Source organism: Tupaia chinensis, unplaced genomic scaffold (assembly GCF_000334495.1).
Source record: "Tupaia chinensis unplaced genomic scaffold, TupChi_1.0 Scaffold146907_1, whole genome shotgun sequence".
NCBI lineage: Eukaryota > Metazoa > Chordata > Mammalia > Scandentia > Tupaiidae > Tupaia > Tupaia belangeri.
In genome coordinates, this window is record NW_006206760.1 from 2,443,696 (window position 1) to 2,471,602 (window position 27,907).

Consider the following 27,907-nt stretch of genomic DNA (forward strand, 5'->3'; position numbering starts at 1 on the left):
ATTGACGACAGTGACATACAATCACTACTTTTGAGCTGACAGTGAACTACCTCAGTATTCTAGCAGAGAATTCCCAGAAGACTAATGCAGAGTGCTCTAAATGCTGACATGTCTTCTCCCTACCTCCTTTTCCTCTCAGTGCTGAATGCCTTCTACCTCCTTTCGCTCTCGAACCTGTGATGGAGAGTCCAAATGGCGGGAACCTTGCAGACATCATTTTGTGTTTTGCTGAGATAGAAGTCTGGTCTGGAAGAAATGGCTGAGACCTAACAAGCCAGAATCTTCGTTTCAATTACATCTGGGGGAGAGATTAGATACTGCCTTAAACAAAAGCACTCTAAGTCCCTGTCAAAAAGACTTCTTGATGCTCCTGTGATGCTGAACTGCAGATGGCTACTAAAGGCTTGAAAAATTCTATTCCTAGAGACAGAGAGCAAGAATGTACCTCTCAGGGAAGATGGCCACATCACAATCCCTCACCTCCATTCTCCTCTTGGGATTTTGGATGTGCACACACATGCCTGGCATGTTTCTCAAACTGCTGGGTCCAGGACTCGAACTGCATAGTCGGCCACATGGAATCCAGTCACCTTAACTTCTATGCCATCTTCTGGACCGGGTTCCTTATATCCTTAAAACTTTTAAGTGTTGTTCCTAGTGATCACCATATACAAAAGTAATTACATGATCACGTTTAATATTCTGATGGTTTTATTAACAAGTATATAATACATATATTGCATACTGTATATAGTATATGAGGACCTGTACAGTACAAATTTATGTTCACAGTTTGACATGACAAAATGTCATTACTGAATTCCCATTGGACTACAGAGTAGAAACAGAGAAAGTACATTAAACATTCACATCTTTAGTAAGAAAGATTACCAAAATGTTTCAGTATTTGCAAGTATACTAATGCATGCTAAAAACCTTTACCCATTCAGTCTTATTAGCTTATAAAATATATTACACTTTATTAAAAATTTCTGCATAGTTTATACAAGTATTAAAGTATTGTAAATGTAATAATCCTGCTATACTTGCAGGTATGGTTTAAGAGATGCTAAGCAGAAAGATTATTTTGACCCTCTAACACTAAGTACATAACAGAAAAAAAAGTGCTAGTATTTGTAAAACAATATTCTTGTAGCCCTCGTTTAATGCGTGGAAAATGGCTTTGTAAATGTATTTCGTGAATTTGCAATCGTTGAGAAATTGTTAACCTTGACCATGAAGAGAATAAAGACAGCGCTGAGCAGCTGTGTGTTGGACAGCAATCTCTCCAAGATGACTGTGTATTTTTAAGCCAATTGAATTTAAGACCTTAGATCTTTAAGATTGTCTTGAAAACAATCTAATCAGGAATGATGTACAAACAGTATCAGCAATATAGTCTTTCGAATTCCACATTAGTGCAATACTGATAGTGCAGGTGGGTGTTTAATAAAATATACATATACATATATAGTTTCCCTGTAACTCTGTTCCAAGGCTCTTAAAAACTCCTGCATGTTTAGCATCTCCTTAGTTGAACATAATCTATGCTGCTAACACCTTCTCCAAACCAACTGCTTTAGGATGTCAATGCCCATTTGTGATGGAGATTCACATTTTAAGACTCTAAAATAAAAGTGGGACCTGATTTAATCTTTAGGACTTCTCCAGACGACCTTTGGTAGCAACTGAACAAACGTTCTCGCCAACAAAATTTATAGACACCAACTTCATGTTCACCTATCATTTGCATCCATTAAAAAATATCGTCATTAAACTCACCATGGATAATAACATGGCACATCATTAAAACCACGTGTTCAAGGGCATCTTATCTTGTATTTGAGGTCTTCCACAAAGAACAGCTAAAAATGACTAAGAGACTAAATTTCTCAACTATCATAGTAAAATACAAACGTATATATATTTATATATATTTAAGAAAAATTTGGTAAGGGCCAATTGGTAACTAAAGTATGTCAATCGGCAATGGAAGTGAAGAATGGCCTCTCTGGGTTGCTTTTCTTTCGGAGTTAAAGTGGATCTTTGTTAATGATCAACAGAATCTAAGCAACAGTAAAGAAATAGGGCAGGGTCTCGCTTGTCTTCTGAACAAAATTTAAACATACCATAGCAAATGCATCGATTTTTTGAGAACCCATGAAGCTTTCTATGAGCTAGACCCAGACTCAAAGCTGAATCAAAGGAGATCAATTTTGTCCTTTCTTGCCCCCCTTCCCTGTGGATAGGAACACGCATAAACAGGTGACCTCCACTAGACAAAAAAAGTTCCTTGCAGTCCAGTTTGATTCTTCAGTGTGGAAGAACCCAAAGAAATGGACACTCTGGCATGGACATAAAGAAGTGTTTACAGCACAGACAATAGCAACTTTTCCAAGAGCCATTTTTAATCCCTCAATTCATGATGTAATTGCAGAAAAGGAAAAACAAAACAAAAAACAAAAAAAAAAACAGCCCAATCAGGATGTCCTAAAATTCTAAACAAATTCTGCAGTGCTTAATTGGAAAAAAAAAAAAAAAAAGATAAAGGAAAATCAAACCCAAGTGCCAAGATTACAAATTTCTTTGCATTTCTCAACTACATTTCTTCTCAGTTAGCTCACCGGGCTAAGTGGAACCTCTTAGGTATGCAGTCCCTACAACTAACTTGTATTAACAGCGCCATCAGACAGCTCCCCACACCAGTTACGGGCCTCCAGAACCATCCACCGGTGTTTTTTTTTTTTCTAAAAAAAAAAAAAAACGATCGAACAAGGCATTCCTCCCAGTTAAGGCTGTGTTGGATCCTGAGTGTGGCTGGGATGAATCTTCAGGATTCCATTCTTCTCCATCCTTCATGGAGGGATGAAGGGGCATTGGGTTGTACGTACCCACATTTGATCACTGTTGCCCCTTTCTTCGAATAGAGGACCAATGGCATTTCTCGTCTGAGTGATTTTTATTGGCATTTAGACTAGGACGCTCAAAAGCCTGCTTTTGATAAACTCCCCCCAAGAATGATGCTATTTCTCTTCCACAGAAACATGAGTCATTATTTTTTACTTTGTTCATCTGACAGGATACTTGCCTGCTCCAACAGTGAATTGGGGACAGTTTCAAGCTACACATGTAAATCCCTGAACTGTGGTTTTCTTTTTTCAGAAATAAAGGTATGTGTGCTTCACAACTAGTTATATTTACAGATAGCTGTCGCTCAGGTCTTCGCTGAATGAATCTACTACAACGTTAGCAGATGTTTACCTGGGATATGTGACATGAACAGAAATGCCAGCCAGTACGGCACCTCCCAGCTCACTCGGAAGCGCCTGTCTAAAATCTGTGTTAAGATGAGTCTAAAATCTGTGTTAAGATGAATCTGATATGGGAATACAAGTACCACTCAAGAGTTCCCTGTTTGTGAAAAAGCTAGAAGCAGGCTGGGTAAAAGAACTCTCACCCCGAAGATGTTTGGATAATGACTGGGCCAATACCTCTGCGTCCCGATCAACAACGTTTGTCGATCTGTGTTAAGGATGTTGTAGGAATGGAGGTTGGTTACAACCCACTGGAGCCTGGCTTTGCAGCATGGTTCTGCACAGCCGAGCCTGTCGACATGGAAGTTCTGGTGATGCTAACCTACACCGAAACCTCACCAAGCACCCCTCGCCCAGGCAGAATCCCCGGCTTCCTCCTTAACCCCCCCGCACCTCCCTGTTCCACAGGGACAGCACGTGTCCCCCGAACTGCCACATATCGCCCACCCGAATCAGTGTTCTGGCTCATCTCCCAAAGGTGGCAAAGACCTCCAGAGGAGCTGTGAGCATCAAAGAAGGCAAGGAGCTTGATTTAGACGAAGTGACAAATCCAGGTTGACCAGAGAGATCTGTGAAGGCCAGTGAGGAGCTGGCTGAAGGAGTCTGAGGTCCTGGCTGAGCCCCTAGCTAAGCGGTGAGAGGGGTCGCCCTTCTTTTCACGGTCAAGCAGACAATGCGGTCACAGGGCACAGCGGTCTGACTGTCTCTGGCATGCCCCAGCAGGCTGGATACTGTATTTCTAATACATTTACTCGGACATTCTTTTGAGAATACATGGAAAAACTGACCATTGGTTACGTGAGTTTACATGTTCCCTTGTCCTCATTACATTAAACGTATCTGTAAGAAGGGTTTGCTTAGCATCCCCAGAAGGAAAAAAAAAAAAAAAAGTGTTCACATTCTTTAGGTCTGACCCGTGGTAAGGAGAGGGAGATTAGAGAGTATCCACTACTGACCATATGGAAGTTTTGAGTGATATAAATTCAGGGACTCAGACCAGCTGAATCCAAATTAAAATGTACATGTAAAAAATGAGTTAGATCATGGGAGGGAGGTCAGAGAGAGTCAGGCGAGCGGGGAGTCGCGTCGGGTGGGAGACGGAGGCCTTCAGACCAGCATGTGACGTTTCCTATGGAGGGCCAGGTGGTCGGAGCGGGAGAAGCTGCGGTCACAGTCCGGGCACTGGAAGGGTTTGATCCCAGTGTGTTTTCGGAAATGTCTTGTTAGTTCGTCAGACCGAGCAAACTTCCACGTACACCCTTCCCACGTACACTTGTAGGGCTTTTCTCCTGCAGGGAAGAAAAAGAAGAGCGCTGACTCTTCCTGTAAAGGTAGTCAAGTGGACGTTTTCGAGCTAACCTCTCGACAAAAAGGATTTTCTAGTTAGGCTCCTAGGCTTGTCCCTCGATAACACAATAAACCACTTGCTACGGTGTGAAACTGTCCACCCGAAATTCGCGTTAAAATTGGCCCAGCCATGGCCAATTAAGCCTATGGGATAAAGAGCTGGCGCCTTCCAGGGGTGACTTGGGCCTGGGGTGAGGTTCCCAAGCGGAGCCCCACCTTTATGAATGCTGGTGGGTTTAGAAGAGGAGGGAAGGAGGGCAGATAAGCTCTCTCCTGTCGACGCGTGAAGCCCTCCACATTGTCCACTAGTTGTGGCCCTAGACCCTCCAAAGCACGAGCTGAGCAAATCTGTTTTTAAAATATCACCCACACTCAGGTCATTCTATTATCAGCAACAACATGGACTAGACCACTGACGCACAAGTAGGAGAAAAAAGTGAAATTAATTCCCTCATATTTAACTGGCTCTCTGCCCGAGAGAGGAGGCGTGGGGAGATTTTCAGAGTTCTTCATCTATCAAGGCACCGAAATCCGTCCTGGGGGACCACCGAACACTGACTTCATAAACGCACACTGATCTGCAATCTGTGGATGTCTAATTCCTCAACCTGCTCCGGGGCTTAACTGCTACAATGCTTTGCATCTGATGACAAAGCCCAGCAGAAAGTCTGTGGCATTTTCTTAGACTTCTCCGTAGTTTTCTAAAAATATAAAGTCTATGTAAACTGACGTAACTATCAGGGAGTTCAACAGCCCATTTTCTTGTTCGATTAATAACAAGTGAGCCTAGGGACCAGCAGTTAGTTTAATGGCTATGTCGCTGAACTCCCATGTAGCTGACCGCAGTTCGAGTCCGGAACTCGGTGGCTTAAACTCACACCGGGTGTGTGTGTGTGCATGCCCAAGATCCCAAGAGGAGAATGGAGAAGAGATTGTAGCGTGGTCATCCCCCCTGGGGGGTGATTTCTCGCTTTCTATCTCTCTGTCTCTCTCTTTCTGGTGAGCACACGTGCCCTATAGCAAAAACCTCTCAAAAAATATATATATAAGTGAGCCTAAGGATAATGCTTTAATTCAGAAATAATGGAAGTACCGTAATTCCTGTCTGTCAGAAACCAGGTTTCTACAAGCCCCTTGCGTAGGACAATAATGATTTACAGAAAACCCTTATGAAGTGGTGATGGGAGAGCCTGGAGGAATGCCCTTATGGGTAAAAAGGCTGCTATGGCAATCTTTTATTTTTTTATTTACTATCGTTATTTTTTGATTTTGACCAGAGAGAGAAGGAGAAGAGAGAGAGCTAGAGAGAAAGCCACCAGGTCCAGGGCTCGAACTATGGTCGGGCATGCAAGCGTCCAGTGCCCTTAACCACCACGCCATCTGCTGGTCCAACACTATGGCAATCTTACCTACTTAAATCAGTAACAAAAACAAAACAAAAACAACAAAAACAACAAACAAATGACCCAAAGTCTTTCTAATTTGAGGCTAGAAGCTGGTAACACCAGGGCTCAGGTCCAACTGATGCCCCAGGAAGCCCTGACCGCTCTCGCTGACATGGCTGACTGGGTGTTCTAAGCGCTAGGCCATCGCTCTCAGCTCGCTGTCACAACTGTCTGCCAAAGCAAGATGACAGTTGTACCCAGGCTGATTTTCCTGTGTCCCCTGCCTCCTTTCCACGACTGACTTCATTCCACATTGCTAGGCATTCCCCTCCCTTCTCTCTTCCAAATCCCCTATGTCTCTTTGCATGTGGTTGAGCCAAACAATCCCCACTTAAGAGTTAAAGAGTGTACTCGGGGCAAACTGCTATTACGTTAGAATTTCCCTTGGAGGGGCCGAGGTGAGATGGGCCTCCCGTGAACATCAATCACCAGTACTGACTGCAATCAAGTAGCCCGCAAAGACATTTCTGTAGACTTCCTTACGGTTCTGGTGCTACCAGAATGTTCGGAAGCACTAGAAAGATTTTCGGGTTTTCTTTACACATGCAGCACTTTCTTTAAAGAGATCACACCCAATGGGGTGTGATCATGCTGCTATTCCTTGTCCATTTCTTCATCCTGTCCGGATTCGGGACACACACACACATTGCGCACACACATGGTGAATTTTTCAAGCCTCCAGAGCCAGGATACGAACCATGGTTGGCCATTTGGGATCTGGCTCCCTAATCACTAAGATAAAAAGACCTGGTACAACAACTTTTATACGATCCAGTTGTTCACCCTCTACGACCAGTGCTGTGTCAGATGGAAGACGCTCTAGAACAAATATGGTGGGCAACAGCATAGGTGTTCCTGCCATCTTAGAAGACAGAAATCACCCACATTTCCTCACTTTTCTTTCTCTCAAGGACAGAACTGATTTGTTCTGTGTGAAGAACCATTCTTCACCGTCGTGATCTGACCATTTTTCACGTGTTCAGTGACAGCCTATGTCAAAGCACTGTCCCTTCTGTCTCACGGTAGAGGTTCCACCCCTTCCTCCCATGAGGTGTATGCACTGGCTGGAGAGGGACACAGAGAGACAGAGAAAGGGAGAGAAAATGAGAAAGCACACCCGAAGGGAATGGCCATGCTGCAATCCCTTTTCCATTCTCCTTTTGCGATTCTGGGCATGCACACACACATGCCTGGCATGTTGGCATGTCTTTCAAGTTGCAGGTATGGAACTCGAACAGCAGTCGGCCATGTGGAATCCGGCTGCTTTAAACACCCTGCCACTGGCTGACCTACATGTACTTCTTAAGAAAGATGAAAGGGCGTGGTGTTTTTAATACCTGTGTGTGTTCTTCTGTGTGCTTTCAAATGGGAGCTTTTAGTGTATACTTTGTTGCATCCGTCGTAATCGCATCTGTGTATCCTCCGCTTCCTCTGGGTGTCCGGGGATTCCACAGGTAAAGGTCTCTTCCCTGGCTGCACGATGACGGAGGGGTGATTCCTGTGAAAGTCAAGGTGAAATGCATCACGCTGGGAGAACTCTCTTCTCCTCCTTCACTCTACTCAAAGCATGTACAACGCGGGGCCAAAGCAAACGAAAATCCCGACAATATAAACAGAAAGAGAAGTAGCTGATCAACCCGAGAAGGACGGCCATAGTCAGTCGACAATCACAGAGTGAGCACCTACCATGAGCCAGGCACTGGGCTTGGCACCGGGACACAGAGATGAATAAAAACAGGGGTCCTGCCCTTGAGGAGCTCACACTCTAGGGGGAGACAGACATGCGGATAAGTAAGGACAGTGTGCAGGGTTAGGGGGCGTCGCTAGAGCGAGCTCCCAGCGAGAGTGTTGTGCTCGGCAATGCGGAACACTAGGCTCCGTTTTCCCCATTCCCCATTACTGTTCTCCAGGGAAAAATGGAAAGGTCACATTCCTCTACCTCGGCAACCACACTGTAGAACGTATCTGCATTTCATCCTTCACGTCCCTGGCAGTGAGTGTTAAGTCTCCTGCAGACTGCCAATTCGCACTTAATTTTCAAATACTAGCGCTTCCAGAAATAAAAGAAGTTGGCGTTGCTGTCTTGGCAAGCACAAGCCTTTCCTGTCCCTACCACTCTGCACGAGGGAGACCTTCCTGCAGTACCAGGAGCCAGGCCAGGAGGGCCATCACCCAGGACACTGGCTGCCAACGGGCTCCGGCTCTTCCTCGCTACCTCCCTGAGTCTGTGCAACCTTCCCCGGGAGGACTTGAACTCAAAGCCCATCGAACGTCTCTACGATGAGCCTTCTTTTACAGAAAGGAAGGTGGTGGGGAGAAATGGGAGATGGGGAAGAGCTGGGAAAAGCCTGCAAAGTTTTCTCCTGCTAATTAATATAAGGGATTAAAAGGTTCTAATCTACTCATTCACTTTCCTAAGAACGTATTACTTTATAGGAGTCTACGTAGTCACTCTCCAACTATAATCAAAGACGCCTTTTTCTTTTACATTTCGATCTGTAACTTCAATAACGTTCCAAAGAATACATACTGCTGAAAAAGTGAAAAGAACTTGATGAGGGTAAAACACTCGTGCTTTGGAGAATAATAAAATAAAATAAAATAAAATAAAATAAAAGGTTAACCTTTAGCTCCAAAAATCCAAAGGGAGACCTTGAATTAAGGTTTGATTTTTTTGGTGAAAATTTGAATAAACAGGCCAGTAGGTGGTATGATAGAGCATTGGACTCCAACATGGCCTACCATGGTTTGAGTCCCAGAGCTAGCAGCTTGCTTTCTCATTTCTCTCTCTCTCTCTCTCTGGTAAGCACATGTACCCTACAGCATACTAAATAACAATAATAATAATAAAAAATAATTTTTTAAAAAAATTGAATACAAATCCCTTGTCAATCATTTTTCCAGGAATGCTAAGACACAACTAGGAAAAAATAAATGGTTTAAGGGACCTTACTTTTCATTTTTAACGAAGAAAACTCAGTTTTGAGTATCTTAACTTTCTACCCTGATGCCTAGGGGTGAGAAAGGAGATACAGATGGATAAAAAAGTCAAGTTTTGATATACGGAAAACTGACCATGAAATAGAGGGGGGAGGAGAACAAGGACTTCAATTATACGTATGTACAAACAGCAGAGAAAATGGAGTGATGAGAGTTTTATGGACAGAGTTTTCATAAGGCTGAACTATTCATTTAAAATCCTTCAAGGAAAGAAAGAAGTACTAGTGTTTTAAAATTTCTTTGAAGGATTATTTAATTATTAGTAGTATTATTAATATTATTATTTTAAAATTTGCTATTGGGCTTGTGCACTCACCAGAGAGATACACGGAAAGGGGGGGGGGGGGGTGAGAAAGCGAGCCACCGGGTCTGGGACTCAAACCACAGTTGGCCATGTGGGAATCTAGTGCCTTAACCACCATGCCACCACATCCCCTGCTGGCCTACCAGTTTATTTCGAACTTTCAACTTTAATGCCATGTAATAAAAATGGTTCATCTTCATTAAGACAACTCCAGGAAATAAGAGGCTGGGGAAGAAATTTCATGATGAACGACATCTCATGTCTCTGGGATACTGGGAGAATATTCCAAATGACTGAAAATCTCTCCCAATTATTAAATTTTATAGGTTGGGGACCTAATGGCTTTTTTGCATTATGACTGCTTTTCCCACTTGTTTATTTTAAATCCCAGCTCTAGCATGGAGAATCTGTGATCTTGGGCAAGGTACTTAACCTCTCTGTACCTCGGTTTCTTCCCTATAAAATGGGGGTGATGGCCAGCCACGGTGGTGCAGGGGTGACCCAGGGACATCCCAGGTTCACCTCTCAAGGTCTCCCTTGAGCGTGTGTGCCTGTGGTCACAGCTGGCTGAGGCTGGAGGTGGAACCCAGTGTGAAGACCTTGTGGCATGTGTGTATACAGCAGAAGTTTGTTTGTTTTTAAGTTTTTAATTTGCTAGAGAGCATATGCAAGAGAGACAGAAAGAGGGAAAGTGAGAAAGCCCTCCCCTGAGGGATGATCACACCACAATCCTACATTTGAATCTTTTCGGGATTTTGGGCATGCACACACATGCACCAAGCGTGTCTCTCAAACTGCTGGGTCTCAGACCCAATCACATAGCCAGGTGGGACCCAGATGCCTTGACCACTACTGGCCGGTCCAGCAAAGGGAATTTAACAAACCTCCGAGTGCCCATAGCTATAGCTATAATGGTACGATCAAGCAAAGAGATTTCAAAGCTGGGTTTTAGTCTCCTCTGGAAAGGAATGGTTTCCCGAGTCAAATGTTACTGGGACCGCCTCACAGCCATGGTGCTTGGTGCCTGGGTTCACGCGATTCTTTCCTGGCTAGCTGGTTTCCTACGTGGGCTGCTCCTGGCTGCACTCCAAGACATTACTTAATCACATCTGTGAGAGCATTACTTAAAGAGTGCATGTCCCAGTGTGGCGGATCTGAGTTTTTGAAGAGCAAATGCATTCTTAGGTCAAAATTGAAACAAGCGCATTACTCATTAATCACCGAAAACCACTGAGCTTGAGATCATCCAAAGACCATTATTTAAAGTAGGAAAGAACACAGCATTTTCCTTTCGGGCCATATTCAGAGCACAGAACACTGCCTTCAGATCTGCTGGAACGTTTCATATTGTAATTCCCAATAACCTAGACTTTTGCAGTAACACTGTCCAGTCAATCCACAGGTGCCCTCTCTCTGTAGGCACTTGACTTTAGTTTGATAGCATCTTTTCATCACCCGTGTAGGCATAGTCACGTTCTAACATGTCACAGTGCAAGTAACCTTGCCAGAAACACCCCTTGTCATAAACAAGAAGTCGCTCAGCCTGTAGGATGAGCCCGCTTGGCTCAGTTATTCTGTTTCCCTTTCACTGAGCAGATGCAATGGCTACTTGGGGGTAAGTGGGCGGGAAGAGCACTGTCCGGAAGCAGGTCAAGCCCGGGTCCCCCTAGTTGTCACATCAGCACAATTACAGGGCCAGTTATCTAATGTCTGACTCCCACACGCTGGTTACGGGGAATGAAATCATTCTCCTTTGAAAATACTTGGAGAAGGTCCCTCTCAGGGGCGGAAGGCACACTACAACTGTGAAGAGTTACTGTGTGCAACTCCGCCAGAGACTCGCTCGCCCTGCTGCTGATGCTCTGCTAAGATTCAGTCTCCTCTTCATCTATCAGGGAGTATGTGACAACTGAAAAAAAAGATGGATTTGCTGCAGTGGACAAACATGGGAGCGTCTATGAAGACACGGGAGCGTCTATGAAGAGCGGCTAATGGATAGAACTGCAATGTATCTGAAGTCCCCAGCCAACAGCTGCTCAAAAGCAGAAAACTCGCCATCTGCCACAGCTCGCTGTATGATAGACAGGGCGGCAAAGGTAAAGCAGGAAGGTGGGGAAAGTTGGCCAAAACGTAACGTGGGAGGAAGATGATGAAGAGGACCCCGCGGATACAGGAACCATCTTGGGAAGTTGGCTAGCCAAGTCAATGCGATGACTACTGCAAAACTCCAGCTGATGATGAAAACAAAGAGGAAACGGAGGGAGTAAGATGCAGTGACTAGAACTGGCAGGTGGCATGGTGGTTAAGGGCGCTGGACTCCCACATGGCTAACCGCAGTTCGAGTCCTGGCCCTGGCAGCTTGCTTTCTCACTTTCTCACTCTCTATCTCTCTTTCTTACTCTGTTCCTCTGGTCAAACTAAAATAAATACATAAAAGTTAAATAAAATTAAAAAAAAAAAAGTATGGTTGTTTGCAGGGCTAAAATCCAGTGTTGGGTTCAAAGTGCATCATCTTAGCTACTGGAATTAGTCCCAAGTGAGACCCATGGCAGAAGTCAAGGTTTTGTCTGCTAGAAAATCTCAGGAATGCTGTCATTTAACCTGTGTGTGGCATAGTCACACCACAGCCCGGGAGACCTAAAGCTAAAGTGACCCACCATCCACGAAGCCGATCAACACAGGACCGCCTCCCTGTGAGGCACGAGTTCTCCGGGAGACCGAGAATCCACAGGCAGCTACAATTACGAGACTAGATAGTAAGTTCTTTATTTGCAGGGCCAGACGATGGCCTTGTGGGAGAACGTGAAGGTCCCAGAGGCCTACATGACAGTACTGGCTTCAGGTCTGGAGCACACCAGGCACGGCTGGATCATGGTGTTGGGCCCTTGCTGGGATACCATATGCCCTCCCTCGCTCGTGAAGGAAAACAAACAAACAAACAAAAAAAAAAACCCTAAAACAAACCCAAAATACTAAAAGATAAAAACATAAACGAAAACAAATTTAAACAAAAAGAGAGAGAACAAAAAGTTCTTTATTCACGAGCTTCTTGGAGCCACGTGGACAACCCGCTGCTGCCACCACTGTTCCCAGGACTTTTGAAACATCTCTTGGGTTTGAGGTTGGCCTGAAGAGCTTGATTAAAGACATTCTCCATGACAGAAATAGAATACTCGATCAGAAGTGACGGTGGGAGGACGGGCTGTGTGTGTCTACATGAAAGTCTCCAAGATCCACGTGTACGTGGAATGTTTAGAACACCAGGTTCAATTTATGCAAAGATTCCAATTATGGGAAAAACTATGTATAGTTACCCTGGAAGGATGAAAACAAAACAAAACAAAACGCAAAAGATACAATGTATGTGGCCAGGTGCAGTGTTGCGGAGAACCCACTCACTGATATCGTCTTGACCACTGGCACTGGGCCACTGCCCAGGGGCTGCCACCCATGAAGCATTCTTGGTCACACACCGTACAATCGCTCGCCCTGCTGCTGATGCTCTGCTAAGATTCAGTCTCCTCTTCATCTATCAGGGAGTATGTGACAACTGAAAAAAAAGACGGATTTGCTGCAGTGGACAAACATGGGAGCGTCTATGAAGACACGGGAGCGTCTATGAAGAGCGGCTAATTAAACTTCATGGGGATAACACACTGCAATGTATCTGAAGTCCCCAGCCAACAGCTGCTCAAAAGCAGAAAACTCGCCATCTGCCACAGCTCGCTGTATGATAGACAGGGCGGCAAAGGTAAAGCAGGAAGGTGGGGAAAGTTGGCCAAAACGTAACGTGGGAGGAAGATGATGAAGAGGACCCCGCGGAGACAGGAACCATCTTGGGAAGTTGGCTAGCCAAGTCAATGCGATGACTACTGCAAAACTCCAGCTGATGATGAAAACAAAGAGGAAACGGAGGGAGTAAGATGCAGTGACTAGAACCGGCAGGGGTTTAGAGAGCTGGACTCCCACATGGCTAACCGCAGTTCGAGTCCTGGCCCTGGCAGCTTGCTTTCTCACTTTCTCACTCTCTATCTCTCTTTCTTACTCTGTTCCTCTGGTCCAACTAAAATAAATACATAAAAGTTAAATAAAATTAAAAAAAAAAAAGATTCAGTGGCTAGCCCAAGATCAAACAGATGGTTGTGTGCAGGGCTAAAATCCAGTGTTGGGTTCAAAGTGCATCATCTTAGCTACTGGAATTAGTCCCAAGTGAGACCCATGGCAGAAGTCAAGGTTTTGTCTGCTAGAAAATCTCAGGAATGCTGTCATTTAACCTGTGTGTGGCATAGTCACACCACAGCCCGGGAGACCTAAAGCTAAAGTGACCCACCATCCACGAAGCCGATCAACACAGGACCGCCTCCCTGTGAGGCACGAGTTCTCCGGGAGACCGAGAATCCACAGGCAGCTACAATTACGAGACTAGATAGTAAGTTCTTTATTTGCAGGGCCAGACGATGGCCTTGTGGGAGAACGTGAAGGTCCCAGAGGCCTACATGACAGTACTGGCTTCAGGTCTGGAGCACACCAGGCACGGCTGGATCATGGTGTTGGGCCCTTGCTGGGATACCATATGCCCTCCCTCGCTCGTGAAGGAAAACAAACAAACAAACAAAAAAAAAAACCCTAAAACAAACCCAAAATACTAAAAGATAAAAACATAAACGAAAACAAATTTAAACAAAAAGAGAGAGAACAAAAAGTTCTTTATTCACGAGCTTCTTGGAGCCACGTGGACAACCCGCTGCTGCCACCACTGTTCCCAGGACTTTTGAAACATCTCTTGGGTTTGAGGTTGGCCTGAAGAGCTTGATTAAAGACATTCTCCATGACAGAAATAGAATACTCGATCAGAAGTGACGGTGGGAGGACGGGCTGTGTGTGTCTACATGAAAGTCTCCAAGATCCACGTGTACGTGGAATGTTTAGAACACCAGGTTCAATTTATGCAAAGATTCCAATTATGGGAAAAACTATGTATAGTTACCCTGGAAGGATGAAAACAAAACAAAACAAAACGCAAAAGATACAATGTATGTGGCCAGGTGCAGTGTTGCGGAGAACCCACTCACTGATATCGTCTTGACCACTGGCACTGGGCCACTGCCCAGGGGCTGCCACCCATGAAGCATTCCTGGTCACACACCGTACAACGGTGTGACATCTCGTGCTTCCATTCTGGGTCCCGAGATGCACACCCTGACACAAACGCGGGTAGACCTAAATATACTTACTCTTGCAACAATGCTTGTGGGGGGGACACAGAGTTCATTAAAGGGGGTGACATTTCTTCAGGATAGTAATCTGGCCTCTGCGGCTCGATCCCGGGTTCTATTTTAATTTTCTTCTGCAATATAGGCTTCTCATACGATTCGATTACAGGTACTGAAAAATAAAACATAGAAAACTTAGTCTGTGGACAACTCGCCAATTCCAGGTTTTCTAAATTCACTGCAGTTTACCTACAACACTAAGGTGTGAGCATGTATTTGCCTTGGGCAAAATTAGAGTAGGAACAAACTTGATTCTTATCTGGTTTCTCCTGACCACTATTTTGCCAGTAAGCAGTAAACATACAGACTTCACTTTTTTTTTTTTTTTTTCTAAATTTATTTAAAGTTTTGTTACAGGGTGTAAGTGCTCGCTGGGAGAGAGACAGTAAGAGGGAAAGTGAGAAATCACTCCCCCCGGGGGTTGGTCTTATTGTAATTCTCTTTCCCCCATTCTCCTCTTAGAATTTTGGGCATGCAAGCACACACACTTGGAATGATTTTCAAACTTCCAGGTCTGGGACTCAAACCGGAGTTGACCATGTGGGAGTCCAGTGCCTTAAGCACCACGCCATCTGCTGGCCCCAGAGACCTGTGACAATGGCCCTTGAATGATTCTTTCTTAAAATGTTTGGTTATCTCCTTTCAACCCTATTGTCTTCTCTCTATGACCAGTTGGATTATCAACAAGGTGGCTTTTAACAGCTAGTAGTTATCAAGCTGGTCAGAAAAGCTGGGCCGAATGGTGGTGGCAGGGGTGAAATGCAACCCTTCCCAGCCCTAACCGACATGGGAGGACGGGGTTCATGCTCAGAGCCTCCTTCGGTACTCTGCGATCCTGGAATTTCTGAGGCTCTGGGTGGATTGATATCAGCCTGCTGGGGCGTGCTCTCTCTCACTCAAGGAATTAAAAAAAAAAAAAATCTTTGAAAGCTATTGTATTAAGGGACTAGCAGATGGTTTAGTGGTTATGTCACTGGACTCCCACATAGTCAACTGCGGTTCAAGTCCCGGACTTGGCAGCTTAAAACTTATACAGGGTGTTATGTGCGTGCGTGCCCCAAATCCCAACAGGAGACTGGAGGAGGGGAAGGGATTGCAGCATGGCTACCCCACCTGGGGCTATTTCTCTTTTTTAGTTTCTCTGGCTGTGTGCACACACACGCCCCATAGCAAAGATCTCTCTTAAGAAAAAAACGGTTTTAAAATGCCTTGAGAACGTACAAAACCATGTTGATACTGGATAATGCAAAATTTAAGTCAAGATTCTTAACTACCCCAAGTTGACAGCTCTACAGAGAGAGGAATCATCTCCTGGTATTAAACAGACAGCCTGATTCTTGGGAGCTCTTCCAAGATCAACATTTAAAAAAAAAAAAAGGAAATGCCTCAGGCAGCTGAGTGTTTCCTTTGAAGAGTTCAACAGCTCTGCCTCTGTGCTCCCTCCCCCAGAAGGGCCTGAAACCCAGCGCACCCAGTGTGCGAGGCGGGCGCTGCGGTGGTGTGGGTGTGCCCCGGTGGGGACTCACCCTGCATGCTGCTGTTCGAATTTTCCATCTCCTCCGACAAGGAGACCATGAGCGGCTGCTGGAGGTGACTTGTGTACATGAACGGGACGGGCTGCACCACGACAGGTTGGATGACAGGCAGGATCCCCGGGCTCCGGATCCCATGCCGGGACAGGGCAGCGGCCATGACTGGCGGCATGGACAGAGGCACCCCGAAAGGCTGCACGCCCGGCGACGGGGGCGAGTACTTTTTGATCGGCGGGCTGGAGGAAGGGATGCTCAACCCCGGCGACGCCCTCCGGTGCGAGAACTTGAGGGAGGAAGGAGAATTCCCAGCCGAGGGCGGTGAGCTGCGCTTGTTCACCGTCAGGTCCACCGGCTCCATCTGCCCGCCGTGCGACAGCCCCTCGGGGGCCTGGAAGAACTTGTCGGGCAGAGGCGTGGAGTAGATGACCCCGTACTTGTTGGGCTTCATTGACTCCATGTAATTCGACGGGTAGGACTATCGGAGAGAAAGACGCAAGACGTGAGAATTACGATATGAGCACATTTCTGTGAAGCACGGATTAAGGCCCAAACCTCTAATAAGGCACTTAAAATGACAGGGATTTAAAAAAGCATTTGGGACCAGCAGATGGTGTAATGGTTACATGCTGGACTCCCACATAGTCGACTGTGGTTCGAGTCCCGGACCTGGTGGCTTAAACTCATGCCGGGCGCATGTGCGTACATGTCCAAGATCCCGGGAGGAGAATGGAGGAGAAGGGATTGCAGTGTGGCCATCCCCCCGGGGGGTGATTTCTCGCTTTCTGTCTCTCTGTCTCTGTCTTTCTGGTGAGCGCACGTGCTCTTTAGCAAAAACCTCTCCTCCCAAAAAAAGAAGTGCTATGAGGGAAATGGTTTCATGAATGCTAGAACTCAGGTCCACATGGATCCTGCGTCCTATGGAAAACCGGAAGGTTAATTCTGAGATGACTCCCGTGTCCCATGTCCAAGGTTAAGCTAGATCACAGAAGGCCCCCGAATCTTTATCATTAGGCCTCTGAGGTGGGGGTTACCCAGAACCAACCAAATCCACCCCGAGGCTCTTCCAATGGGCTTTCCTGATTGGCAAGAAGGCTCTCGAGTCAAGTCTTTAGCCTGCGTGGGGTATGGAGTATTTCTCACGGCAGAACCTTCCAGCAGCAGGACTAGCCCTGCTGAGGGTAGCGAGCACCCCCCCCCACCCCGTGTGCCCAGGACTGTCCTGCTGTAGGACTACAGGTCCCCATTCCAGAAACTTCTGTCTCAGGGAACCACGATGGCCAGCCACTCGCACCTTCAGGAGTGAAGGCCACTCTCATCAGGACAAGTACATCCTCGGCCCCTTCCTGTTCAGTCCTGGATGAAGCTGTAGACGATGCCCTGATTTCCAAATCTGAGGGTAACAGACTCCTCTTCTTTTTTGCTATAGGGCGCGTGCGCTCACCAGAAAGACAGACAGAAAGACAGAAAGCGAGAAACCACCCCCGTCGGGGGATGGCCACGCCGCAATCCCTTCTCCTCCATTGTCCTCTTGGGATCTTGGGCATGCATGCACATGTGCCTGGCATGAGTTTAAACCACCGGGTCTGGGACTTGAACTGTGGTCGATCATGGGATCCAGCAACATAGCCATTATGTCAGTAACACAGACTCCTAAGAAACAGCTGTACGACTCAGACACGGATCTGTGGTGCTCGAAGTCACTCACATGGCAGCTGAGGCCCGGTGAGCCGTCTAACAAGATGCGAAGAACACACAACATGGCCGGTTCCCCCCAAATGGAAGATCTGTCTCACCAACGACTTACTCTATCTCCAAATACCCCTTTCTCTTAGCGATCAGAATAACCTCATTTTCATCTACCCAGCTTTAAATGCGAACCACTCATCATAATTTCACTCCAGGGGTACTCTTGGGATTCCCTCCACGACTTCTACTCCCGAATTAAAATCAAACTCGATAAGCCGTTTTCTTTAGCTGCAGGCAATTGAGAGAAAAGGGTAACACTGGTGACAGGTCGAGTTTACCTGTAGAAGATTACTTGTAATTTCACTGCTTGACAATGACAATGACAACACACAGCGCCTCTCTTTCAGCGCTGAAGCCCTGTGCACTTACAATCTGGAGGCACATGTGAACCCCAAGAGGCAACCGGGAACACCCCGCATGGCTCTTACTGTTAAATAGTCTAAACACACTACAGACTCCTGAGCCTCCCTGCCCTGCCAATGGCCGCTGCTATGAGTAACTGTGGGCGAGCAATACATCTGACTCGGATTATTACTCAGATCACATCCGTTTCTCTCTAGACCTAGCCTGGGTCAGTCCCCACCTGGTGATGCATCAGGGTTATCGGTGCTGTTCTACTGAGAGAGTCTGCTATAGGACATGTTCGCTGGGAAGACAGAGAGACGGAAAATGAGATATCACCCATGAGGGAGATGGCCGTGCTGCAATCCCTCCTCTTCCATTCTCTTCTCGAGATTTTGGGCATGCACGCACATACACCCGCATGAATTTTAAGCCACTGGGTCTGGGACTCAAACCGTGGTCAACTAGTAAGAGTGCACTCACTAGAGAAAAGGTGAGAAAGCACCTTCCAGAAGGAAGGTCCACAGTGCAATCCCTTCTCCGACATTCTCGTCTTGGGATTTTTTGGGGGGCATGCACACATGCCTGGTGTGTCTTCCAAACCATGGGGTCTGGGAATTGAAGCGTGCGGTTGGCTATGTGGGATCCAGCCACCTTAGCTGGCCTCATCCAGTTGGTTATGAGGTTTGTTTCTTATCGTTAAGATTGCGTGCTTTGTTTTCTTCTGTCCTTTCTTTCTCTGACCAGATCACTATCATCTGTTTAAATTCTTGGAATAGTCTTCCTGCATTATAGTGCACCCCCACAATGCTCAGAGGTGTGCACGGTCAACACAAATTCCTTTACCATTGTCGTGTTTACCTGAATGTGTACGAAAAAATACTGTATTTTCTACAGTAATGATAGAAGTCCTTCTTTAAAAGAAAATGATTATGCTACAAAAGCAATTCCACAGGGAACCAGCAGTTAGCGTAATGGCTATGTCGCTGGACTCCCACGTAGTCGACTGCGGTTCGCGTCCCGGACCCGGTGGCTTAGAACTCACGCCGGGCGCATGTGCGTGCGTGCCCAAGATCCCAAGAGGAGAATGGAGGAGAAGGGATTGCAGCGTGGCCATCCCCCCTGGGGGGTGATTTCTCGCTGTCTCTCTGTCTCTCTCTGTCTGTCTGGTGAGCGCACGTGCCCTATAGCAAAAATCTCTCCATAAAAAAAAAATAATGCAATTCCACAAAAGGAGGCAAGAAACATGACGAACCAAATATTAGGAGTGCGGCTGTCATGAGAATATGGCAAGTCTATCAAGGTGTTGCTGAGTACTCCCCTTCCTGGTGGTTGCGACGTTAAAGTTAAAATGGGACCCAATGAGGTAACACACGTAAGGAGCTTAGCCTAATGCTCATAGGCTGTGTTGTCCTAATGTCCCTTGTCTTTTCTTACAAGAAAGAAAGAAAAAAAATCACTGTGATAGGCTTCTTTTAAAAACCATTTATTTATTTTTTATTATTTTAATTTACCATAGAGCATGTGTGCTTATCAGAGACAGAAGGCAAGATGAGACAGCAAGCCACTGGGTCTGGGACTCAAACCACAGTTGGCCATGTGGGAGTCCAGTGCCTTAACCATCATAGCACCTGCTTGGCCACTGTGATGAATTCTCCAACTGTACTTTCACCCTCACCAGGAGATCTTATTAAAAGGCATGTGTAGAGACCAGCAGTTGGTGTAATGGCTATGTCGCTGGACTCCATGTAGTTGGCTGCGGTTCGAGTCCCAGACTCGGTGACTTAAACTCACACCGGGCACGTGTGCGTGCGTGTCCAAGATCCTGAGAGGAGAATGGAAGAGAAGGGATTGTGGTGTGGTCATGCCCCCGGGGGGTGATTTCTCGCTTTCTGCCTCTCTCTGTCTTTCCGGCAAGCGCACGTGCCCTGTAGCAAAAACCTCTCAAGAAAAACATAAAAGGCACATGTGGAGTGACTAGAGAGTGGCCCAAGGTGCCACAGGCTCCAAATAGCAGATATAAAACGAAGACAATGAAAAATATTTTCAGGGCCATATGGTGACCCAGGAGTAAAACACAAAGCTCTGAAAGGATACCTACATCAGACGGTTCCTGGTTCATGTCTGGAGCCCTCCCTGAATATGCTGCCATTTGTATTTGCCCATGATTCAGGGGTCGCTGATGGATCTTGGTGTTAAGACCCTGTCAGGGTGAGGAACCAGCAGTTAGCATAATGGCTATGTCACTGGACTCGCATGTAGTCAACCACGGTTCGCGTCCTGGACCCGATGGCTTTAAACTCACGCCGGGCGCGTGTGCATGCGTGCATGCCCAAGATCCCGAGAGGAGAATGAAGGAGAAGGGATTGCAGCGTGACCATCCCCCCTAGGGGGTGATTTCTTGCTTTCTGTCTGTCTGTCTGGCGAGCGCACGCGTCCTATAGCAAAAATCTTTCAAAAAAAAAATAAGTAGGGGTGGTGGAAAGAGTTCTAGTTCTTAAGTTTGATCTCAAAAAGTCCGTGGAACTGGAAGTAAAGGCTGAGTTAATTTTGGTGCTAAAAAAATAAAATAAAATCAATAAAAATTGGGCCAGCAGGTGGTGGGGTTGAGAGGGCTGGAACCCATGTGACCAAAAGCGTGCTTTGAGTCCCAAACCCAGTGCCCTGAAAAACACACCAGGCATGTGTGTGCGTGCCCCAAATCCCAACAGGAGGGAGAGATGGAGGAGGGAATGCAGGGTGTCCGTCTCCCATAAGGGTGTGTTTTTATTTCCTCTCTCTGGCGAGTGCACATGCCCTCTGGCAAACAAACAAGCAAAGAATTAAATTTGAAAAAAAAAAAAAGGAAGTCCATGCCTGGTCTTTCATAGAATGTGTCCTCCATGTACTTATTGAAGACCCTTGGGGAGCCCCTGAAGGGTACAGATCCTGATACTCAGAGAAACTGTCGTGAGATGGGAGGCAGCACTGTTTCTTCCGGATGCCAAAGTGTAGCTTCTCCTTCATTTCCAACCCCATTCCTTTTTTTTTTTGGAGAGGTTTTTCGCTACAGGGCGCGTGCACTTGCCAGACAGACAGAGAGACATAGAGACAGAAAGCGAGAAATCACTCCCCAGGGGGGGATGGCCACGCCGCAATCCCTTCTCCTCCATTCTCCTCTTGGGATCTTGGGCACGCACGCACACACGCCCGGTGTGAGTTTTAAGCCACTGGGTCTGGGATGCGAACCGCGGTCGACTACGTGGGAGTCCAGCGACATAGCCATTACGCTAACTGCTGGTTCCCTCCAGCCCCATTCTTCATGACTCCCCTATGATCCAGATTTTAATGACAACTGTTATTGGCAGCTACATAGGAAGCAAAATGAGGACAAGCTTTTACTGGTGTCAGAGCCGGGTTCTCCCTTCCATGGGGTGAGTTGAAGGAAAGGAGGAGTTTAGAATCTGGGAAATTTGCAAACTGAATGATTTTTTTCAGGCCATCAAGAGAGACAGCCACACGAATGGTTTCCCGACAGTGTGCACTCAGATGGCCTGTCCCCTGTGCTGGATGTGCACGGATGGTAAGGTGAGCATCTATGACAGGGAGCCACATCTGGGGAGAGAACACTCCGCTCAGAGCGCATAATTAACTAGTTCCAGTCCGACTGCCTCACAGAAGGGTGAAAGAATGTGGTCCCTCACCAGTTCATTGGCTAATTTCACAGGAGTAAACCTTTCCCAGAACCTTCCCTAAGGCAGGTTTACTTATGCGGGTGGAGCACACAGCCACTGTAATCAGCTTGCCACAGCGTGGTCCCCCCCACACCGCTGGGGACGGACAGAGTTGGGCACCCTGGGAACAGTCGCCTCCTTTGTTCCAAGCCCCCGTTTTCTAAGACAGCAATGCAAATAAGTGTGGCTGGATTAGCCCCAAATTCAACTCAGAGGCGGGTGCTGAAGAAGCAGAAAATAGGCCCCTAGCCACGGACGGACGGGCTTCCAGCGCTCCCTCTGCACACTGCTTACCCCAGAAACCGAGAGTCCTGAAACAGGGTAGTCCAGAGACCAGGCGTGGACAAGGGCCCACACCAGCCTCACCCCACTAGAGGCGGTGGTGGGTTTACTTTTCCAGGGGCTCTGTGATTAAGAGGCAGTTCTTTGCTTCATGGTTCAGAGCACCCAGTGCCCAACCGCCTCCACACAGGGTGAGTTTATCTGCTGATGGCTTCTCCCTGGAAGGGGAGCTGAGAGTCCAACACGAGAGCTCAAACACAGGATGAAGGCAGGGGGTGGGCGCCATGCTTTCTTAGCAAGGCCTGCCATTGACAGGGCATCCCATAATACAGTTCTATCTCAAAAATAGATGTTTTTCTTTTGGGGAGAGGTTTCTGCTAGAGGGCGCGTGCACTTGCCAGAAAGACAGAGAGAGACAGAGAGATAGAAAGCTAGAAATCACCCCCCAGGGGGGGATGGCCACACCACAATCCCTTCTCCTCCATTCTCCTCTCGGGATCTTGGGCACGCACGCACACATGCCCAGCGTTGAGTTTAAGCCACGGGGTCCTGGACTCGAACCGCAATCGACTACATGGGAGTCCAGCGACATAGCCATTATGCTAACTGTTGATCCTTCAAAAATAGATTTTAATTGCAGTGGAGGGAAAGGCACAGGGTTTAGGTAACTTCCCAAAGCTCTGTCACTTTGTACTAAAGTGAGGATTTGGAGCGTTTGTTTGATGAGGAATAGTCTGGGTGAGTTTTCCGTCCCAAGGTGGCATGAGTGGATGGGATGACTGGATGAACAGGATGAAGTCTGTCACTATTCAGGACTGTGAGTGAGGTGAACCCCGACATCCTCCTCCCCAGGGTGGGGTTCCGCACGCAGGAAGAAGTGGTGCCCTTATTAACACACACGCTGGAAACTGCAAATGCCACGCCCCTCTATGCCAACCAAAGTAGAAAGCTCTCTTTCTACTCTCCGAAAAGTCATGAGAACTTTCTTTGGTAGCAGAACAGAGGAAATAACTGATTTTTTAAAAGACCTCTCTTTAAGAGGCCAATTTTCAATAAAAAGCCAAAAAAAAAAAAAAAGAGAGAGAGAGAGAGAGAGAGAGAGTGAGAGAGAGGGAGAGAGAAAGAGAGATACACTTTCTTCAAAAGTAATCTATAGGAATAATGCTTTTTATTTATCTATCTATCTATTTTTTTGGCTTTTGACATAAGGCATGTGCGCTCACCAGAGACAGAGAGAGGTAAAGTGAGAAATCATCCCCTGGGGGATGTCCATGCCACAAGTCCTTCTTTTCCATTCTCCTCTCAGAATGGGTACATGCACCCAGCATTTTTCAAGCCACCGGGTCTGGGGCTTGAACTGCAGTTGGCTATTTGGGAGTCTAGCACCTTAACCACTATGCCACCTATTGAGCCCAAAGCATAGTGTTTTTTAAATTCATTTTTTTCTTTAACTTTCTCCATTGTTTTCTTACCTCCTAAATTAATTGTTTTTAATTTTCAACATTTTTGGAAATGGTGAAAATAATTTTTTTGCATGTGCTTTTATACATATCCTAGTTCCTGTTTTACAAATAATAATAATTTTAAAAAAAAGAAACACAGAAGCTCAGGGAGCTGCTAGTGATTTTGTGAACACCAAGTGGACAGGAAACAGCAGAGATGTGGCACAGACCAGGGGAGGGAGGGTCTACTTTTTTGAAGTTTTCATTTGTTTTTTTTCCCTTGATTCCTATTAGAGCACATGCAGTTCAAAGAGAGAGGAGCATCCCCTGCGGTGTCTGCTCACATGGCGAGTCCCTTCCTCACACCATCTTGCACACTCACACGCATGCCCAGTGCATTTCAGGCTGACCTGGCAGGGGCTCCGAACCCTGGTTGCCCTGTGGGATCCAGCTTCTCTTGAGCACTGTATTACAACAGATCGATGACATCAGCCCATCTCTGCCATTTTTCTTTTTAAACAAATTTCTTTATCTATTTATTTGTTGTGATTTTCAAGCCATTGGGTCTGGATCTTGAACCACAGTTGGCCATGTGGAATCTGGCACCACCTGCTGGACTCCCACCTCCCAAATTTTAAGAGGGCTACCCAAAGCCTCAAAGCACAGCTGTAAGTGAGCTGTATGAAGTGTCAGACAGTGGACATGTCCTCACGGTCTCTAAGCTACCGCAAATATTGAAAAATAGACCATCTCCATGCTGTCCTTTTAAAAGGGGAAGAACAAAAGGTTAAGATATTTTTATGCCTATGTGGGATTGTAAAATACTTACAACACTCGACTGCTCAAATGAGGTTTTGCTGCACCGAGACTAAACCGTCATTGTCATGACTGACACCAACTGTGTGAAAAAGACCTATTTGAATTTTTTTTTTCCTTTTTTTTGGAAAAGGTTTTTGCTATAGGGTGCGTGCGCTCGCCAGACAGACAGAGAGATAGAAAGGGAGAAATCACCCCCCAGGGGGGATGGCCACGCCGCAATCCCTTCTCCTCCATTCTCCTCTCGGGATCTTGGGCATGCACGCACACGCGCTCGGCATGAGTTTTAAGCCACCGGGTCCGGGATGTGAACCGCGGTCGACTACGTGGGAGTCCAGCGACATAGCCATGACGCTAACTGCTGGTCCTCTATTTCAATTCTCCAAGTGTCAGTTGAAGCTAACAACTACCACACGAAGGAGAAAAGGATGGTTAATTCAAAAGGTACTTCCACATATTGTAGCTTCCTGAATGAATGCAAGTTAGAATATTAGTTTATTTCCAATTCAGTGGATTTCACACTTTGTTCAGGCAAGCACATTTCCCTACAAAAAGTCATACTAACTTAGCATGTGAATCTTCGTTTCAGCCTTAAATTGGGCTCTTGAGCCACATTATCATGCTTGATTAAAAGCACTGGCAGTACACTGAAATGTAAAACGCACCACTGATGGTTCTGCATCACTTACAAAATTAATCATATCCCCTGGCACTCAAACTCATTCGTATTTCAAGGAGATAACGGATGACGGAATTTTACACCTTAATTTTCCTCCAAGCTGATAACACAAGAGTCTGGGGAGATGATGAGTATAATGACAGTACCAAATAACATTAGAAGGAAACTCAGTGTTTTGATTAATAAAATGCTTATTGCTCAGTTATTACCATATTCAGACACTCGGCTCTGCAGTTACCTCGCTAGAATGGAGACATTATTTAACCTTTCGGTAGAGACACTGGTGAATGCTTCATTGGCTGTGTAACGTCCTCAGCGACTCAGTTCCAAGGGCCTCGGAGTGACTTCCACATCTTGTCTAAACACTCTGGCAGAAAGCTCCCTAGCCAATGCCTAAGGATGATCTAATGTTGTAAGCGCGTCATGACCAACCTTCAGATACAAAAATCCGGCTGAGTTTTTGCTCTTGCAAGTATTTCCCAAGCCCACGGAAGGAAAGGGTAACATTGTTATTCAATGATCACTAAACCAGTCTTCAGGTCCCGGCTGCTCCCAGCATGGAAGCCAGGCACCTCTCCTTGCTGCCCGGGTCTCATTGCTAGTGTACTCACTGGTGGGACCCCTAGAAATACCTGGACGAATATAGTCCCCTGGTAGCCGAAAAGCATCAGATAAGCCCGTTGCCAAGAGGGCCTCGCTTACTACACTTTAAGGTACTAAAAATGATAATACCCAAGGAAAAGTGAGAAATCATCCCCCCAGGAAGGACGTCCCTTCTCCTCCATTCATCCCTCGGGGTTTTAGATATGTGTGCACATGCACACACACCCAGCGTGATTTCCAAGCCACTGGGTTCAGGGCTCAAACCGTGCATCGTCACGTGGGAGTCTGGTGCCCTCACCACCACACTACCTGCTGGCTCCACGCAGACTCTTCCAAGTGAAGTGAGACTCCTAAACTCACAGCCGAGTTCTTTTTCTCATTGGCTTACCCTCACCCAGCGGCTGCTGTCAACGATTTACTCTTTTTATTTATTTATTTATATTCTTTATTTTTTTAAAGAGGTTTTTGTTATAGGGTGCATGCACTCGCCGGAGAGACAGAGACAGAGAGACAGAAAGCGAGAAAAACTCCCCTAGGGGAGATGGCCACACCGCAATCTCTTTTCCTCCATTCTCTCGGGATCTTGGGCACACACGCACACACACCAGGCGTGAATTTAAGCCACTGGGTCCGGGACTTGAACCGCGGTCGACTACATGGGAGTCCAGTGACATAGCCATTACGCTAACTGCTGGTCCCAACGATTTAGTCATTTTTTATTCACAAAAGGCTGAGGAGTTTCTGTAGAACTACTTCTGTCACAGCAGATTTGCCTGTGGTCTAAGTTCTGTGCTGACCATATCTTGGGGGGGTGTGTGAGGGTACAGGTCTAGGGGAACATGGATCCCATGATAAAAGGATGCACTGCAGTTAGAAGGCTACTGACCTCACGATTCCCAGGGACATCGAGAAAACTTTGCCTATCAGTCAGCAACTCTACGGAGTAACAAACACCACCTCACAATGCTCTTACCATCACCTGGGACAAAGGAGGGAGTCTATCTGGAAGACTTACCACCGAGACAGGGTCCATCACCTCCTGCTTGACAGGGACCGGGTCAAACATGAGCATTCTTTTCGTTAAACCTTCTAGGGTGCTCTGGTGTTTGGCCTAGAAAACAAGAACAGAGTGTTAATCAAGTCCCTAGCTTACTTGAAATAGGAACTAGTGAAAATAAAATAGAATACTCCTCACCTCACTTCTCTACGCCTTCACTTCCCCACCCCCAGAGTAGCTGTAATCTGTTTCCCTCGCCCACAAAAGATGCCGTTTTCTATCAGGAAAAGCAGACCCCATGTCATAACCAGATGAGGGCATTTCTAACTCACACGCATAACCCTGACGTTTCTGGAACAAATATGTACGACTCTCAGCAGGGGGATGCTTGCTCAGTCAGGACTGCTGTGTCACTCAGCGGACGCTGACATTACGTATGGCTGTTCAGCACGTCTTCCCTGACCCTTACGTTCATTCAGGAAAAAGCAGGGTGAAAAAAAGCAAAAGGAAAAGCTAGAACCAGCCATTCACATCATTGCTATTATCCCCTCAACCCTCTTTTTAAATAGCCTAGATGCTGCATAGTACTAGGATTTCGCCTCGCCAAGTATCGGGAAGGAGTTTCTTCTTTAGTAAGCATGCTGCTACACCATGAAGTTCAGCATGCCACTGTGTGAAGACGATCCCTTTACTGAACTTGTCCCTTTTTATGGGACACTTAGGTTGCTTCTACATTTTTATCATAATAAACCAGCAATGAGCCCCTTTAGACTTCAGATTCTTCTGCACATCCATCATGAATTTATTTTTTGAATTTTTAAACTTATTTAATTTGTTCATTTATTCTTTGGAAAGTTGTTTTTTTTTTTTAAAACTTATTTAATTTGTTTATTCATTTATTCTTTGGAAAGGTTTTTTGTTTTGTTTTTTTGTTTTTTTTTGTTTGTTTGTTTGTTTTTGCTATAGGGCGCATGTGCTCGCCAGAAAGAGAGAGAGAGACAAGAGAGACAGAAAGCGAGAAATCACCCCCTAGGGTGGTTGGCCACACCACAATCCCTTCTCCTCCTTTCTC

General features: G+C 46.2%; 1 protein-coding gene across 1 annotated transcript; it reads right to left on the reverse strand.

Annotated features, from left to right (window-relative positions):
* Positions 1-4,276: 4,276 nt before the first annotated feature.
* On the reverse strand, positions 4,277-26,949 carry KLF3 (KLF transcription factor 3; the record flags this gene model as incomplete). Its single annotated transcript, XM_014584446.1, is given in 5 exon segments — positions 4,277-4,603; positions 7,444-7,604; positions 14,645-14,795; positions 16,210-16,690; positions 26,854-26,949. Coding segments are annotated over 5 exon segments (1,032 nt in total). The 3' UTR covers positions 4,277-4,421.
* Between the last annotated feature and the right edge of the window lie 958 nt (positions 26,950-27,907).